The sequence below is a fragment of the Dasypus novemcinctus genome, chromosome 8, assembly GCF_030445035.2.
Source record: "Dasypus novemcinctus isolate mDasNov1 chromosome 8, mDasNov1.1.hap2, whole genome shotgun sequence".
Classification (NCBI taxonomy): Eukaryota; Metazoa; Chordata; class Mammalia; order Cingulata; family Dasypodidae; genus Dasypus; species Dasypus novemcinctus.
In genome coordinates this window covers 36,431,350-36,449,356 of record NC_080680.1, presented here as the reverse complement: position 1 = coordinate 36,449,356, position 18,007 = coordinate 36,431,350, and the positions used below count along the sequence as shown (strand labels likewise).

Sequence of the window (18,007 nt, the reverse complement as noted above, 5' to 3'; positions counted from 1 at the left end):
GTGATCAAATAAAATAGTTATATAGAGAAATGTAGGCTAAAGAATGTTTATTATAATAATGATTAAACCTGTAGAAATGATCTACAATGATGACAACCTGCATTTTCCATTTGCTGTTTGCATTTAGCAAGTTTGCAGGAAGGGATCATACCATAAAATTAAAAGTTATTCTGTACTATTTAACCATTAGTTAAACCAACAATATTCTAACTATGAATTTGAACTCCAGGATACTTTTGAATATTATATATGTAAAGTAGATATCAACTTAATATTCATTGGAAATTATAGACATCTATACATACTCTTGGACTTCAAGTGCTTCTTATATGGGAAAACAGTTAATGGGAATGTTTAGGGAACTAAGGAAACACATTTTACCCTTTGAATTTTAGATTATGCCAGATTTTAAGAGATGAATCATATTACATTTGAGTAACCATTACTTGGCTGCAGTTTAGTGTCCAAGAATTCTGTCACAATTTTGAAAAAAAAAGTTTTTCTAGAATAAAAGTTAACATGTCTTAATGTGTTTGGTATAAAGTTACCAATCTAAATAAATGAGCACTTTCCTCAACACATTTCTGGCTTAGATTAAACTGGACTTGAAATGGGAAAAATAAAGTCTTACCAGCCTTATCTGCCCATATGAGATTTTGTAGCCTGATTTTATTGACTAAAAGGGGAGAATCCCGGTCTTGCTCCAACAGTTGCGCCAAATTTGCTTTACCTCTATGGGACCACAATTGGGCCAGATACTCTAGATCCTTAAGGGAAGCTAACACTTTGTTGTGGCAGAGAGATTTTAATGGATCACATTTTCAATGCACAAAGGATTTCTTTTAAGAGACAGTGTGATGAGATCACCCATTTGGTGTTAACCATATGTATTTCTAAACCTGAGAGTCTGGGTGGCTGTGTGGGAGTGATGAGTGTTGTAAATGTGCAAACCTTTCTCAGCCTTAGGAACCTAAAAAGTACCAAAGACTATGGTGGTGGAGGGGGAGAGATGCGGGACTAACACGTGAAAGCCTGAGCAAAAGTCAGGGGGGGGTGTTCAACAATTACAGGAAAGCAAAGCTAGATCTCTGAAGGATGGCCTTGGACATCCCTGGCAACTATGTTCAACAAAATCCCCCAGGCAGCAAAGAAAAACTTGAGAGTCAAGCAGAAAAATATAAAAGGAAATTAAGGAGGAAATAACAGATGGGAGGAAAAAAATATTTAATATTAATTCAAAGGAATGAAAACAAAATGTGATAGAGTGACCAAAACAAAAATGGAAGAAATAAAATTTTCCTTTCATTTCTGTTTTAAATTATAGTTTCACTTCAGTAATACGAGATTTTTTTTTTCTTGTTATCTTTTCTTCGTGTTTGAAAAAAACCCTTCAGCCTTGTCAACTCAGTCAGGGTAAAAAAAAAAGCTAAAGGATTTATGTTCTGAGTCACATTTTCACCATGTCCCACAGATAACAAAAATACTTGTCAACAACTTCTGTACTTCAAACATATCCTGTAACTACCAAAGAAGTAAGATGTAGAAGTACTCAAAACTTCTGTACATATTTAATATTTATTTTTGTCAAGACCCAGTACAACTATTCACATGTAAGCCTTCTTCCTTCTGAAAACAATGCTGTATAATTCAATTGTTTGCTATTTGTATTCCTTAGACGTCTATGTACTGAGAGAGCAGTGAAAAAAAATAGTTGGGTCTTTGGGTGGGAGAGATGGCTATTCCTAGAGATAATTTTGAGAGTTGCATTATTTGCACAGATTCTTATCCATCATATTTCCATGAACAATTTCAACATTATAATAAAGGCATCAGATAGAGATATTATAATATCAGAAAAGGAAACATTAGCCACACTTTGTATCCCTAGAGAGCAAGGTCTATAAATTTGTGGGACCCTTTGACACACACACACAATCACATACATTCACACACACACACAAAACATACCAGTGTTACAAATTCCAGGTTTATGCCAATATTTACTTTTCTGACTTGTTTTTTAATAGGGGATTTTACTTCAACATTTACTTATGAATCAGTCATTGCTCAAATTCTTTTGAACATGGCTCTATTCTGCCATTTAAATCGGGTTAATTTTAATATATCCCCTGGCCACAATTACAACAGCATCATGAAAACCACTACCACCACCACCCCTAGCTAGATAATTTCTATTTTGAGACAAGTGCATCTACATTTAACAACACCTGGATTCCCATGAGGTTTCTTTTATACCAGTCTGTGTTATATCATCCCATAGCTTAACCACGCTAGTGGGTGTTACCTTAACATTGGGTTGCTCATCAAATGAGTTGTTTCTTATACACTCTAAGATATTTTCTCAACCAGCCTTCCCATTCTGGCAAGTAGTTATGGACACATTCATTTACTAAATATTGGATTCTTAGTGAGTGATCATCTCCCAAGAGCTACTACATCAGTGGTTGGCTCCATCTCTGGTTTGTGACCCTGATTTGGTTACTGCTGACCTCTGGCACTTTCTGAAGGGGAAGGTGAGAGATCCTGATTTGGCAGGGTGTGGTTGAGTTTCTGGAAGAAAACAGGAAGCCAGTTCCCTAAGTAAACAGAAGATGGCCAATATAGGAAAAGTTTTAAGTCTTTTAGACAATGGTTTTGAGTAGCATCAGCAAAACCCAGAAGCATTTTAGAAATGCAGAAACTCAAATCTTACCCCAGACCTAAAGAACAAGAATCTGCATTTCAAGTGATTCATTTGCACATTCGAATTTGGTAAATATTACTCTAGAGTACCTTCTCTCTGTTGGCACATCCCAACTGGAGATCTAGTGTCCAAATCATCCCTCCTCACCCATTATCCAAATTTCCATCCACTCTATTAGAGTTAAGGAATGAATGATACAAGTGAAATGATAGGTGTGAAAACAGTTGTTTGAGACAATCCCGTGAGATCCGAGTACTATAGCTTGAACTTTAGGAAAAAATATGATGTCATGTGAAAGCAAAGTAGATCTAAAATGAGTAGATGATTTTTAAGAGCTGTTTGGTCTTGAGTAAATTTACCTAAGCTCTCTGAGCCTCAATTACTCCACATTAAAATGAGAAACTAGTAACATCTTTCCTAGCAAGCTCTCAGTGGGTGGATAATCATGAGTTCATAAATATATGAAAGCAGTTTTGAATTGTTTTGAATTGTGACAAGCAATACAGATGCCAGTACCATTTACAACTGAGAACTGAATAATTTTAGAATTCTAGAAGGACCATTGGTAAGGGCAGTGTAAAAGAGAGAAGGAACCAAGTAGCTAATAAGTGCCAGTCACTTCCACAAATTACCTCATTTAATCTACGCAGCCACTCTCCAATATTGTCGTTATTATTCCCAATTTACAGATAAGGGAACTGAAACTCGGGAGATTAGAAGCTTGGCCAAGGTCATACCATTAAGAAATTAGAAGGCCTGGAAATCGAAGCTAGGTTTATCTTATTAAACTCCTGCACAATGCAGTACTCCAGCATTTTAACTGCTTCTAGGCCAAAAGCAAACACAAGTTGTTCAGTCAGAAGGGAGATGAGAAGGTGTCCCAAATTTAAGCAGTGCATCAATCAGCTTTGTCCTGGATGTAATTCCTGCCCTGTTCCTCAGTGGTTTCCCTCAAATAAAACTCATCAGCCAAATCAGCCCCAGACTCTATCTCCAATCTCATCTCAGGCATTCTCTTCCTTACTTTGCGGCAATCATATTAACCTTTTGATAGTTCCTTGAACCTTCCAAGCTCTCTTTGCAAGTGCTGGATCTTTTTACCTCTGGATCTTTATTCTTTCCCTACTCTATAGTCTCTGGACCCCTCAGGTTCACATTGAATGCCCCTTCCTCAAAGATACATTCCCTATCAACAACACCAAAAGTAAGACCTTCCACTCAAATTCTCTTAGTTTTCTTCTGGTCAGCACTTATCACAAATTGCGACTAAAGCTTTCACCTACTTGCTTGTTGTCTGTCTGTCTCGTAACTCCCACTGCTGCCAAGAATGTAAGCTTCTTGAGGACAGAACCATATATGCCTTCTTATATCATAGGACCCAGCACAGATCAGCCATTCAGTGACTTGTTAAATAATAAAAGGATTTGGGAAAAACGGAGAAGGGCAGGGGTAAAGGATTTAGTCCAAATGAATGAAGAGGGTGGGTATTGGAAAAGCATGTGGCCTGAATTTGTTTATTGGAAGAGTTTAGAGATCATGGCGAAAAAAAAAAACAAAAACCAAAACCAAAACACTTAGAACTGTGCCAGCATATGATGCTCAATGAATCATAACTTTTTGCTATCAAAAGCATATTTTTCAATCCAGATGGGTTCAACAATAATATTAGAAATCTAGGAAAGTAATCTCCTCCTTGAGCCAAAACTAATAATAATACTAGTAATTGAACAAAAGTGTTCACAAAGGAATTACACACCTATTTCAAAGTCTTCTGCATCAAAGACTCTCCCAACCCAAACCCCACCTTTTAACCGAAAGCTGAAAGCATGTTTGTTTCCAACCTTGGCTGTTGTTCTCTTTTTCTAAGCTGGCAGCAGAACTTCCTCCTGTTGGCTTGGGAACAGCTGAGCAGCAGCTGGAAAGCTCATAGTCATGTCCCCTCTAGTCACCAGGAATGGACGATTGAAAGTCAGAAAAAAGAAGGGCAGAACAGAATTCTGGCAACTCAATTTCTAAGTAGGTATAGTAGCCTTAGACAAGTCCCTGGTGGGTATGTGGGCTGGACAGTTGGCATTAGAAATCTAGTTTTGTCACTCACTACTATAACTATAGACAAGTTACTTACATCTGTGCCTCAGTTTCCTGATCCATAAAATGGAAATAGTAACCTCCTCCTATGGTTATCATGAGGATTAAATACTATTATAGTAAAGAATTTAACACAGTCTCTGGCACAGAGTAAATAGAAGGCATTTTAGCTATAATCATTTCCTCTACATGTGTGATTGAAATGGTCTTAGCGATAAAGATCTTTTCCAGCATGAACAAGCCAGTGTTTAATGAGTTAAGTTCAAGCGTTAAGTTTAAAGAGTTAAGCTAAATATATCTCTGTCTGAGAAAGTGTGTCTTCTTGAATTTTCTTTTCTTTTTTTTTTTTTTTTTTTTAAGTTAAAAGACAGTATTCTGAAGGGAGAATGGAAAACAAAGCTACCAAATCCTGTAAAAGAAAATTCTTGATCCCTGAAATCCTGGAGAAACCCTTGGAACTTCTCTCCAATGCAAACCTTGCCATGTAGAATGTGACTATGCAAGGAAGAGTGACAGAAAAACTAGAACAAAGTGAGATTAGAGGAACACTTGTGGGAAACAGGTCTGGGAAAGGTTAGGTAAAAAGAAAATTCTGGAAAAAGTGTAAATTCTGAGAAATAAATGGGACTAGGATAGCTAATGTTAATCAATCACTTCTCAAGCTGGGTACTATTCCAAGCACCTTAAACTCCTTTAATTCTTTCTTTCATCTTGGGAAATAGATACCTTTATTATACTCATTTTGTACCTGAGAAAACTGAGGCAGAGAGTAGCAATATATTTTTTCTAATGGTCACCCAACTTTCAAAGCTCTTCATTTAAAGGCTCAATGTAATGAGTGGGTTGGCAGATGTGAGATGTTATTAGAATTGGAAAGGGGAAAAAATAATGAGGATAGAGATGGGATCCAAGTTTATGTTAATTTATAATAATATTATTGAAGGTTTTATGTTCCAAAGACATGTGTATCATTTTAGAAAGTATTTCCTATACTCTGATTTCTGTTTTATCCACCACAACAAAGAAATAATTGGACTGTACTAGAGAATAAGTCTTGAAAGATATGCACCAATGACTTCTTTTGTTTGGATGATAAGCAGTCTCCAACTTGAGAGTATGCAGCTCTTCTATCATAGTGTAAATAATTTTTACTCAATCCTGCTTGTCTTTTCCCTCTACCTTACTCCAGTGACCAATATACTTCTAGTGATAATAAAGGCAGACATTAAAACAATAAGCAAAAAATAAAATGGGAGTGTAGGTGTTGGTCACAGAAGGTAATTCCTCAGACACTGTAAAATCCTTGCTCCCTTGGTTTGTGACCTAGGAAATTTAGTTAATAACCATTTTTTCCAAGGCCTCTTGCAAGTACAAGTCCACAACTATTTGGTGGGAAAAGAGAGTGCAAAGTGCTAAGCATTTTAAAAAGTTCACCCCTTTAGCTTAAATTGTATACATAACTGGTGTCCTCCCAAGTGTGAAAATGCCGTGACCTATAAATCAAACAATAAAATGCTATCTGAGCAGAACAGATTTACATAGAAGATGTGTGAACAATAAAAATTCATGGACTTGCTTTGGGTAATTTTAGCCAGAGAAGGTCTTAAAAGCAAGAGCAAACGTCTGCTCTGTGAATCTTGCCTGCTTTTGAACACTTAGGTCAGTCATTTTCCCTAGAGGACTGTTCTTGTTCAATTGGTTTTAAGTGAGCTGGAGATTTCAAACTTAAAAGCACCTTTTCATGTTAAGGAACCACTAGCTCTGTGTTTCTATGTTAGATTTTAAGGACCATATAATTTATCTCACTACTATTTCTGGTATGCTTCATTAATAATTATTAAATGAGGCTTAATTTGGCAGAAAGAGAATTTCACATGAAAGCTTCCTTGAGAAGGAGGATTTCTGCGAAGCCATTTTTTTTCAATTGACATTCATGCTACCAAAGATCATTGCCAACAATTTTATCTTCCTGTATTTATTTCTATATGTGTCTAGTATGAACAGTAATTTTTTATGAATGATAAACTCAGATTAAGAAAGTAGGGGAAACCAGAGTCTTATATTATGGGCTTTGCCATGCCATGTGAAAATTGTTATGGACCCACCACATTTTTTATATTCCCATTTGTAATAAAATTAAGTGGAAACACTTTTTCCCTTGAATAAAACCTAGTGAAAGTAATATCTTGATAAAGTTCATAGCTGCTAGCCAACCATGTTAAAGGCACAATCTGACGTCTGCTGACACTTTCACAAGAAAAAGAGCCGGTCAGCAGAGCAACTTCCTCAAACACTCTGCTCATGAAAATGAAAATGGAACAGACCTTAGCAGTTTAAAACCATCCATGGTTATAAGTAAATAAATAAATAAAGAATAGCAGGGACTTTTACTTTATCATGAAATTATAATGCTCTAGGTTTTTCATTGGTTACTTCAGAAAGCAAAATGGCTCTCTCCAAGTTGTAACATTTCATTTCTTACCTTACCTTCTACATCACTTCATGAAGCTAACTTTAAGGGACGGGGTTAGAAACTTGTTTTGTTTTGTGTGTTCTTTTGAGAATTCTAGTCTCTGGCAGGAAAGCAGGCATGTAACAGTGTGAAACAGGCAAAGTTCAGAGATACTCAAGAACAGCTCAAGCAGGATCCATTTCCTAGCTCTCTTTAGCCGTGGATTTTTAAGTCTGCTCTCATTTCTCTAAATATTTATCAAATAATAATTACACATATGCTCTAATGGCAGCACATGTGGCAGAAGGAATAAGAATGCTTGCTCTACCAAAATTTACTAGATAATGCAAACCCATCTGAGGTTTTCTGAAACACAAGCTTTCATCCAATTATCAGACAGGTCATTCGGATTTGACACTAAGCATATTACGTATATAGAAAAATCATGTTAATTCAGTATGCTGTTTCTCCTTTTTTATCATTTCATAGCTGTTTGGCTCTTCCAAATTAGTTTCTGCAGTTAAGTATTTACCTCTCTCATCCATATACCATCTATGCTATGCCAAAGTTCATAGAACTGCTTGCCAGACCCACAGTCCTGGTACAAGAACCTTCCAGGCAGAAAAGTATTCCTTTCACTTGAAATACTTTAAGACATAAATTTATGGAAAGTTGGCCAATTTGATTTAGAATTCATTATTTGATCAGGACACTAAAGCCTGACCTGCATTTTGCAAGCCTTTTATTTTTATATTGGCAGAGGGCTCCACACAAATTTACTTAAATTAACCTTTTATGCTCTAAATAACCGTAGTCTTTATAAACCCGAGGCAGAGCAGCAAATATAAATTGCACTAACCTTAGTATACTGAATCTTCAAGTTGGTGAGTGGGACAGGTAAGTCAGGCTTGCCTGAGGAGGACATTTCTGGTTCGGCTCCTGGAGCACAGGTGACAGGCTCAGGGATTTGGTTCTGATAGAGCACTTGTCTTTATTTGTTCCTTTTTATCTGAACGGGGCTAAGGTTTATTTGCATACTGGACTTTGATTGGATGTACAAACTCCGAGCAAAAAGAAAACGACACTACTTGTGTGTAACACCTAGGGCAAAGAAGCCTTTGACTTTAAACTTAAATCCTTAAGAAACCAGCGCTCCGGCATTGGCGCTGCACCTGGAGACTGTGTACTATTTGCAGACGAATTAATTTACAAAGCCGAAACCTGTGATAAGAGTACGCAGCACAGCTGCTCTGGCCACTAAGTCCAGTTATTATTTTTTTGGCTTTTCATGCTTCTTATGCTACTATGTAACTTTCCATTCTTGGACAGAAAAGGCATCAGAGAATTTAAGGGTTGAGAAAAGACTCTTAAAAGGGCACGGGTTCTCAGTAGACGCTGATGGGGAGAGAACCTGTCAGGTAGATTCTTCAGGACAAAACCGTCAGCGAATCAGTCCATCTCCCGGAAAAGCAGGGTGCTGTCTGGGGAGCAAAGGCCCTCTTTCTAGACCCTACCACAACCGCTTTAAAAAATCATACCAATCGTGTATTTTCAGTGTTGGTAACTAGATCTACTGTGATGTCAGAAGCTCAAAATTCTCTTTATATTTGGGAACTGAAAAGACAGCAGGATTTTTAGGGAACTCAGAGCACATTGTCACACACAGCTGCCGCAATTAGCAATACGGTAATATCATCTGGTAAAACTCATTTGAAAGGAAAGTAACCTCTGGTTTTGGAAGTTGTCTGTGTTTAGTAAACATTGTTCATGGCAACTGTACAAAGAATTAATTTAAACAGGACTCCCAAGTAATCAAATTATTAAAATTCAATGTGCATTTCAAGTTGGGAACATTCAGAAAGTACAAGTTTTAACTGTACTACTTCCATTTTAAGTACAATACTTTATTGTATTCAAGCTCTGCTACAAGTGACAATAGGAAAAAGACAGGATACTTTGGATACTCTTAACTATTAAGAATTAAGAACAATTTTTTTTTCCAAGTGAAAATTTTTTGGCCAGCTCCACTGAATACAGAATTCAGATAGGAGAACCAAGATTTGTTGACTGCTTACTCCAAATTAGGTTCAGGAGCCTGTACATTCTTTTGGTATCTTCATTTTGTAGACAGTTATGTGGTTTGCGCACGATCATAGATCTAATGAGTGGTGGGTTTAACCACTGGCTGCTTTACTTCTCTGAGGGAGTAGTCACCCTCACAAGTACTTAAGCTTAACCCTTTATTCATTTAAGGCAGGGGTCAGCAAAGTTTTTCTGTAAAGGGACAGAAAATAAATATTTTAGTCTTCCTGGACCAGATGGCTTCTATTGTAACTACCGGACTCTGCATTGTAGTGCTAAAGCAACTATAGACAGTAGGTAAGTGTAGGTGTGTCCTGGTCAAATCTTACAAAATCAGGAGACAGGCTCGATTTGGCCCCATAGATGGTAATTGGTCTACCCATTAGATTCTATAAGGCAATACCATCTCCAGAGCCCTTGATTCTCCTATACCTCTTGCTTGAAGACCTCACAGAAACTTCTTTGTTATTTTAACATAGCTCTCCCTTTCTCTCCCTCTCCCTCCCTCTCTCTCACTTTCAGAAAATCTAGTTGTTCTTTCACAAAAATGTGTTTTGAATTAAATGCACAATTACACAACAGCTGTTACATAACTTGCAGAGCGGTGTTCCAGCCTTGCCGAAACAGCTGTGTTTTGCTGCTTTCTTCTGCTCCCAGTTTTGCAGTTGTTTATGCATTCAAACACTAGTTTTTTGTTTTATATTTTTTTCATCTTATGCTCAGTCACTAAAAGCTCAAGACTTCATAAGACCTTAGACATGTCACCTCACTCTTTATGTTCTCATCTTGATCAGATTTTATTAATGATTTCATAAAGATAAGAATCCTTATACCTGGTCTCACCAAATGTAGACAAAGGGAACAGACTTGGAAATAGGTGACCATACCTGTCTGTTTAACGCAAGAAATATTTACTAAGTATCTCTTATGTGTAAAGCATGATAATTAGAGCCCCAGGATTTCTCTAACCTTATCCATGCTTCAAGGGCAAATCACTTCTGCCCAGAAACCACAGGGTCTGAGATCTCTACTTTTGAGGTAGTCATCTCCCTGTCCCTAAAACTTGTCTCGTAGATTAGTACATTCCTGAGAACAGTTACACGGGTAAAGATTTTATAAAACCAATACCTCCCCTTACAGAGGGATAAAGGGCTTTGGTGAGAGCACAGGGACCAAGGGGGCACGCTTCAAGAATTGACCCACGGTTGTGTATGTTTACTGTATGCCAGGATTATGTGATAGGAGAGGGCTGTTACTTTAACTTGGACAAATAGATGAAGAGTACTTAATCTCCCTTTCCTTCTTAGGAACAAGCTAAATCACAGAGGGAGAGAGAGAGAAAGAAAGAGAGGAGAAAGGCATGCGAGAATAGTTTATCTCTTGACTCTGTGAATTCTTCTAGCCCATTTGATTGTCAAAGCTGTCTTTATACCAAGAATCTGTCTATGATGTCAACAATTGCTGAGCTTCTCTCTCATTTTCACAAGGAACCTCTCTAGAACTTTATTCAAGCTTAGTCACTGAAAAGATAACAGGGCTTAACCTGCTCCCAAGCTCATGAATAATTGAAATAAAAAAATTCAAATTTGTTAACAAAACATAATTGTACTGATAAAAATAGCTTCTTTCCTGATTTTTAAATCCTGGATACATTTATTGAAGCTGAATACTTCTCTCTCAGTCATATCCCACTCCCCCAGCCCAGCTTCTCTGGTTGCCTGGACGGTGGCAGGATTAGTCCCTGTGTTAGTTAACCCAGCAGTGGATATGCCCCTTTGCTTTTGATCACTGCAATTTTAGCAGATACCACATCATTCTTTTGCCTATTTGGGCTTTAATACTTTTGAAAAGGGAGATCTTGGATGTGATGAAAGAATCAGTGCTTGGTTGGCAAGTTGGTATTGAAAATCTAGGCAGAAGGCAGAATTTGAGTAAGTGAACATATCCTTATGGTCTAATTTCTGTTCACCTGTCACTCTCCAATTAGCAAAATTTCCTTCCCTCTGGTTTCTCCTGCTCCTCATAAAAACATCAATTGTTTTCCTTTGTCTTGAGATAGCAAAATATGGTAGATGCCTCTCTTGTCTGATGCAATCAGAACACCAACTCTTTAGTAAAGACACTAAAAGAAAAGAAGATCAAAACATTTTAAGATAATTATTTATTTTAGTTTAAATACATTTTTGCTAAACCTTATGGGCCAAGGCCATTACTTGGAATTGGGTCTCCTCCGTGGAGTTTGAAGTAATTTCACATAAATAGTGCTCAGAGTGTTCTCTTTGGTTTCTAGTTTATTTCCCTAAAATGGAGAGAGAAATTAAAGACCCTAACAGCACTTCTGAGGCAATCTAAATGTAGATTACTTTGAGATTTTTATGATTTTTCCCATTTTTTTTTACAATTGTCTTATGTACAGATTAGACAGTAATGTATTTAGCAATTTGATGTTAAGTGTTTCCAAAACACTTCATTTAGTTTTTTGTTTTTTTGTTTGTTTCTTTAGCACTAATGGGGGATTGAATCCAGGACCTTGTACTTTGGAAGCAGGTGCTCAACCACTTAAGTTATACCAGCTTTGCATTTAGTTTTTATAGGAATGCCTTTCTCCTCTTAATAACTCAACAATTTAAATAATATTTAACTTAATTATGAAATTAAGATAATAGGTTCAAGTGAATAATCAGGTTTTGGACTGTAGAGATTTGACTGTTGATAAACAGAGTAGAGGGTCCAAGTCCAAGCTTTCATAGATATGAGTGTCAGTATTAATTTTTTTGCTTTTTATTTCTCTTTTTAAAACTTTCAAGATTGAAATATACCATTATAGAAACTTACACATATCATAAATGTATATCTCAGTAAATAACCATAAAATGAAGAAAACAAATAATTACCCCTCAGGTAAAAAAATAGAACAACATCAGTACCCCCCAGCCCCTCTGTGCACCCTCCCAATCCCAGTCCCTTTTGCAAATTACCAAAATCCTAACTTCTAGTGCCACGGATGCCTTTTCTCTGAGTTTAAACTTGACATAAGCAAAATCCTACAGTCAGAATATTTTTGCAAGGGAAATTTAGAGGTGCAAATTAATATGGCAAATTTATTAAACCCTGGTTGTAGGTAAATTTTCCCCATCACAATATATCCAGATGGGGCGATTATCCCCCAATACATATAAAATAATAAATGCAAAAGAAGCAGCAATGAGTTGGTATTTTTATCAGCAGACAAGCATTTTTTTCATCTCAGTCACAGCACATGTAACAGTTCAGAGAAATGGATCTTTTTCTACAGCCATTTGTGGGTACTCAAAGCACTTTGTCAAATTGTATCAAAATAATAAAAACATTTAAATCTTTGACCTGAATTCTAGATTCGACTATAGGAGAAGATAATTTGAGGACTGAAGCTCCACCGTTGACTTTGAAGACAGAAGAAGGAGTCAGGAGCTAAAGAGTGCAGCTCTAGAAACTAGGGAAAGCCAGGAAACCGCCCTAGGCTTTTGCAAGGGGAACTGATTTCAGACCTCTGATCTCCTGGGCTGTGAGAGAATAAGTGTGTATTCTTTTAAGTCACCAAGTCTATGGCAGTTACAGCAGCCATCAGAAACTAAGACATTGAAAGTACAAGTTCAGGCCGCGGACTTGGCCCAGTGGTTAGGGCGTCCACCTACCACATGAGAGGTCCACGGTTCACACCCCTGGGCCTCCTTGACCTGTGTGCAGCTGGCCCATGCGCAGTGCTGATGCGCGCAAGGAGTGCCCTGCCACACAGGGGTGTCCCCCGCGTAGGGGAGCCCCACGCGCAAGGAGTGCACCCCATATGGAGAGTCGCCCAGCATGAAAGATAGTGCAGCCTGCCCAGGAATGGCCCCGCACACATGGAGAGCTGACACAACAAGATGACGCAACAAAAAGAAACACAGTTTCCCGTGCCACTGACAACAACAGAAGCGGACAAAGATGCAGCAAATAGACACAGAAAACAGACAACTGGGGTGGGGGTGGGGGGGAAGGGGAGAAAATAAATAAATAAATCTTAAAAAAAGAAAAAAAAAAAGTACAAGTTCAGAGATGCCATGAAGTAGATGCTCTTGTTCATTCTACGTGTTACTCACATGTATTGTCATTATCTGACTATTCACATTCAAATAAAGGTAAAATTCCTATCTGTGCCTTGGAACACAAACTTCCTCAAGGAGGAGCAGATGTGGCTCAAGCAGTTGAGTGCCGACATGGGAGGTTCTGGGATTGGTTCCCAGTGACTCATTAGATTAACAAAAAATCCCCTGTATTTTTAATGTAACATTTGTATAATCCAAAGCTTCTTTAAAAACAAAATAAATAAATTAAAAAAAACAAAAACAAATGAACATAAGACAAACAACAAGCAAAGCAAATGAAAAAATCAATGCAGGGGAACTGATGTGGCTTAGTGGTTGGTTGTTGGCTTCCCACTTATGAGATCTGAGGTTCAATCCCTGGCCTTGGTACCTCAAAAAAAAACACAACAATTTAGAGTATTAAAAAAAAACAACTTCCTCAAGAGCTTTAGATATTGCAAATCTTCCTGTTTCAGCTGCAGTATAAGTAAATATTTATTATATTGTAAAAGTAAAATCCAATAAATAATGATTTGTGAAAGTTATTAATTTGTTAAAATAATATATATATTACATATATATTTTTTGACAACTGTGGGGACCCAGGGCCTGGGCTCCCCCTAAGCTCTAAGCTTGTGGCCATTTGCATGACCTAGACATAAGTTAAAGGTTAACAACCCAACCTAGAGGGGAAAGAATGTATAGATGGTATCTTAAACCATAATCTCCTCAGAGCATAAAACTTCATTCCTGTGATAACATCACTAGACCCCATATGTGCTGTCATGGGACTCTAGCAGGAACTCTGTTCTCATATTGTATGGGATTTCTTTATTCTGAAAACCCATGCATAACCTTTCGTTTTCCTGTAGTCTCTTTGCAGAGTCCTATCTTCATTCTCCAGAGCACCACCCCTGGAGACTCTCTCCTGTTTTTAAGTCCAAATAAATTTTGTCTGGCACAGTGTCAGATGTGTTCTTTGGTCTCGGGGCTGCCCCAACTTGTGCCCTTCAGGAGCTTTTTGCTCGCTTGGATTTGTTCCCACATTTTAAATTTATACATGCATACCAAGGTCTATGTCACAACCCAAGTCCAGGCACTGGCCTTACATTCCAGCTGTCTGTTGGCTACCTAAACACACTTAGTTGTGTAGCTGGGTTTGCAAACATGGGAGCTCCATATTTGTTTTATGTATATGGATGATGAACTTCATAAAGATTAGAAAATTTGCATAAAAATCCAGATTTTAACTTCTTAAATGTCAAAAGACCCAGAGTAGTGGTTTTTAACTTGTATTGGTATCATACAAGTAATTGAAAAAAAAGACAAAACAGAGATTCTGATTCAATAGCAGTGGTTTTAGCCCAGGTAATGGTATGTTTTTAAAGCTTCTCAAGTAATTCAAATGTGTGTAGCTTTCAGATCCATTGACACGGTTCTGGCCTCCATTTCCTCTTGGTGCAACCAACCAGCTGGAGCTGAGTGGCAGAGGTTTTCAAGGTGTCGATCACCAATATCTACATCACCTGGAAACTCTTCAGAAATGCAAAATACTCATACCCCAACTCAGGTCTACTAAATCAGGAACTCTGGAGGTGGAACCCAGCAATCAGTGTTTTCTCAAGCCTTCCAGGCGATTCTGATTCACATTCAAGTGTGAGAACCACTGCACAACAAAGCAGACTATCAGTAGGTCTGAAGACTGTGATTTTCTTGCCATCTTGATCACCTGGACACTGACACACTTCCTAATGGCAGAACTTGATTGTTTGGCTTCAGCCCTGACTATTAATAAGTCAATTGGTTTTGCATGGAAAGCACCTCCAAAGATGTTAGTTTTAAGGGCTATGCCCAAATAAGCTTTCTAATTATGTTTATCATGCCACTTTTTCAGGGCCTGTCAGTGGCTATGGAGCTTTCTGGCAGCATGAAGATCTGGACACTTGCCCATCTTGCTGGTGCTGTAAGACCTAAAGAAAGCTCATGGATTATTTTGATATGCATTTCTTAATTTCACAATTGGTCAGCAATAAACAATCACAAATCTTTGTAGTTTACAATAAGGCTGCGTTTTCATGTGCTTACCAATTTAGAATTGCTTTGTCTTCTTTTGTTATTATAAGCTGTCCTTGTTCATTTCTATTATTCAGTCTCCTTTGTCTGATAAATTATATGTAAGGTAGCTTTTTTTGGGGGGTAGAGATTTCATAATAAATCTTCCATCTTCATACGATCTCTGTATCTATGTTTTGCATATTCTCTTTAAATAGCACATAGTTGGATTTTAGTTATTAAGACAGTCTAGCAAACTGTCTTTTCATTGGATCATTTAATTTATTACCACGTAATGTAATTATCGATGTATTTATGTTAAAAATTTGACATCCTATTTAAAATGTTTGTCTTACCTGCTCCATTTTCTTTTCCTCTCCTTTCTTGCTTTCATTTTTATTAATTGTAATTCCATTTTTCTCTATTAGGAATTACATTGCGTGCTATTATTTTAGTGCTTTTTTCTAGAAATTACATGTATTATTCCACTTACCAAAGTCTAAAATTAATTGGTACTCTCTTTCTGGTTAATCCAATTACCTTTGAAAACTTTAAACTCTGTTTCCACCCCACCCTCCCAACCTACTTGTCATTGTTGGGTGTTTACTTAACTGTCTGGGTACATATGAAGATGACTGGATATTTTGTTGAATATCACAGATCCCTTTAACCTCTTTTCCCCTTTAACTAGGTTCTCTTGCCCTCTGCCTTCTGGTTTGGTTTTCCCAAGAGGAAAAAGAAGAAGGTGCTGAAAGAAGATCAGATTTTTGCTGAATTCCTGCTATCATTCCTTTAGAATCTTGGGTGTAACTTTTTTTTTAGGAAGTACTGGGAACTGAACCCAGGACCTCATACACAAAAAACAGGTGCTCGATCACAGTGTTACACCTGCTCCCCTTGATGCAGTTCTCTATAATTAGTTTCATATAACAATGTAATAAACACTAAGAAATCACCACCCACAACAAAGTACCTTGACAATAATCTACTACCTTATGGTACCATATGGTCCTTCATCCCATTGTTCTGTTCTTCCCCCCTCCCCCCACTGTTCATGATTCCCTTGATTTACTTTTTTTTTTAAATTAGGGAAGTTGTTGGTTTACAGAATGATCACCCCTAAAATATGGGATTCCCATATACTACTTGATTTACCTTTATCCTATCGATGTATTCTGCAAAAGGTAAGTAGATATAAATTATAGTTATTTCTAACTTTATAAAATGAGCTTACTTTTTCCCTTCCTTATATGTTATATTGCTGAGATTCATCTATATTGTTGCCTGTCACTGCAATTTCTTTATTTTGACTGCTGTGTAATATAACTTTTTGATAATATTATTCATTCGGTTTTCTAATAATGAGCTTTGGGGTTTTTGCAATTGGACTTCTATAAATATTCTTATATATGTTTTTCTTAGTTACAAACCTAGGAGCAAATTTGGTAGTTTTGGTTTTTTTTTAAAGATTTTATTTATTTATTTATTTATTTCTCCCTACCTCCATTGTCTGCTCTCTGTGTCCATTTGCTGTGTGTTCTTCTGTGTCTGCTTCTATTCTCATGAGGCGGCTCTGGGAACCAATCCTAGGACCTTCCAGAGTGGGAGAGAGGTGATCATTCTCTTGGGCCACCTCAGCTCCCTGATCTGCTGTGTGTCTTATTATCTCTCCTTTGTGTCTTTTTTTTGTTGTATCATCTTGCCATGCCAGCTCTCCACATGGGCCAGCACTTCTGCACAGGGTAGCACTCCATGTGGGAGAGCTCACCACATGGGCCAGCTTGCCTTCACCAGGAGGCCCTGGGCATCAAACCTTGGACCTATGTGGTAGATGGGAGCCCAATTGCTTGAGTCACATCTGCTTCCCAAATTTGGTAGTTCTTAAGAAAGGTCAATGTTCAACTTTGGTCTATAACACCAATGTGGTTGTCTCAATTTATACTTTCACCAGGAGTGCATAAATGATCCTATAGATTCTATTTTCTCCAAAAATAAAATGATATGACAGATGGACATTTTAATTTTGACTAATCAAGGAAATACAAAATAGTATCTAATTGCAATCTTGATTGTTCTTCAATGATCCCTAACTATCTTAACACCTCATCATATATTCATTGGTCACTTTTGTTTCTGTAAAATGCCTATTTTACACAGTTTTATTGCACTGTCTGTACATTTTAAAATTGAATTGTAGTATTTTTAATATGCTCTTGATTCTAATGCTTCCTCATGTAACTAATATCCCAGTCTCATATTTTACTTTATTCACAGTGTCTTTTTAATGAACAAAATATGACCTAAAATTTCCCCTTTTAACCAATCCAATATATAATCCTGTGCTGTTAATTACATTTACAATGCTGTGGTACTATCATCACTGTACATTACCAAAATTATACAATCAACCCAAATAGAAATTCTGTGCATTTAAGCATTAACTACCATTTCCTACACCAATTTTTTGTTCCATGGACCCCTTAGCCAGTCAGGTGAAAACCACAGACCACTTACTAAGTCCACACT

The 18,007-nt window shown here is 37.2% G+C and overlaps 1 protein-coding gene across 1 annotated transcript in view; it reads right to left on the bottom strand.

Annotated features, from left to right (window-relative positions):
- The window catches only part of ALDH1A1 (aldehyde dehydrogenase 1 family member A1), a 60,315-nt gene extending 52,060 nt beyond the window's left edge, over positions 1 to 8,255 (bottom strand). The window contains exon 1 of the mRNA XM_004464954.5: positions 8,104 to 8,255. Within this exon, the coding sequence (XP_004465011.1) occupies positions 8,104 to 8,169 (66 nt within the window). The 5' untranslated portion in view covers positions 8,170 to 8,255. The remainder of the gene's footprint in view (positions 1 to 8,103) is intronic.
- Positions 8,256 to 18,007: the final 9,752 nt, after the last annotated feature.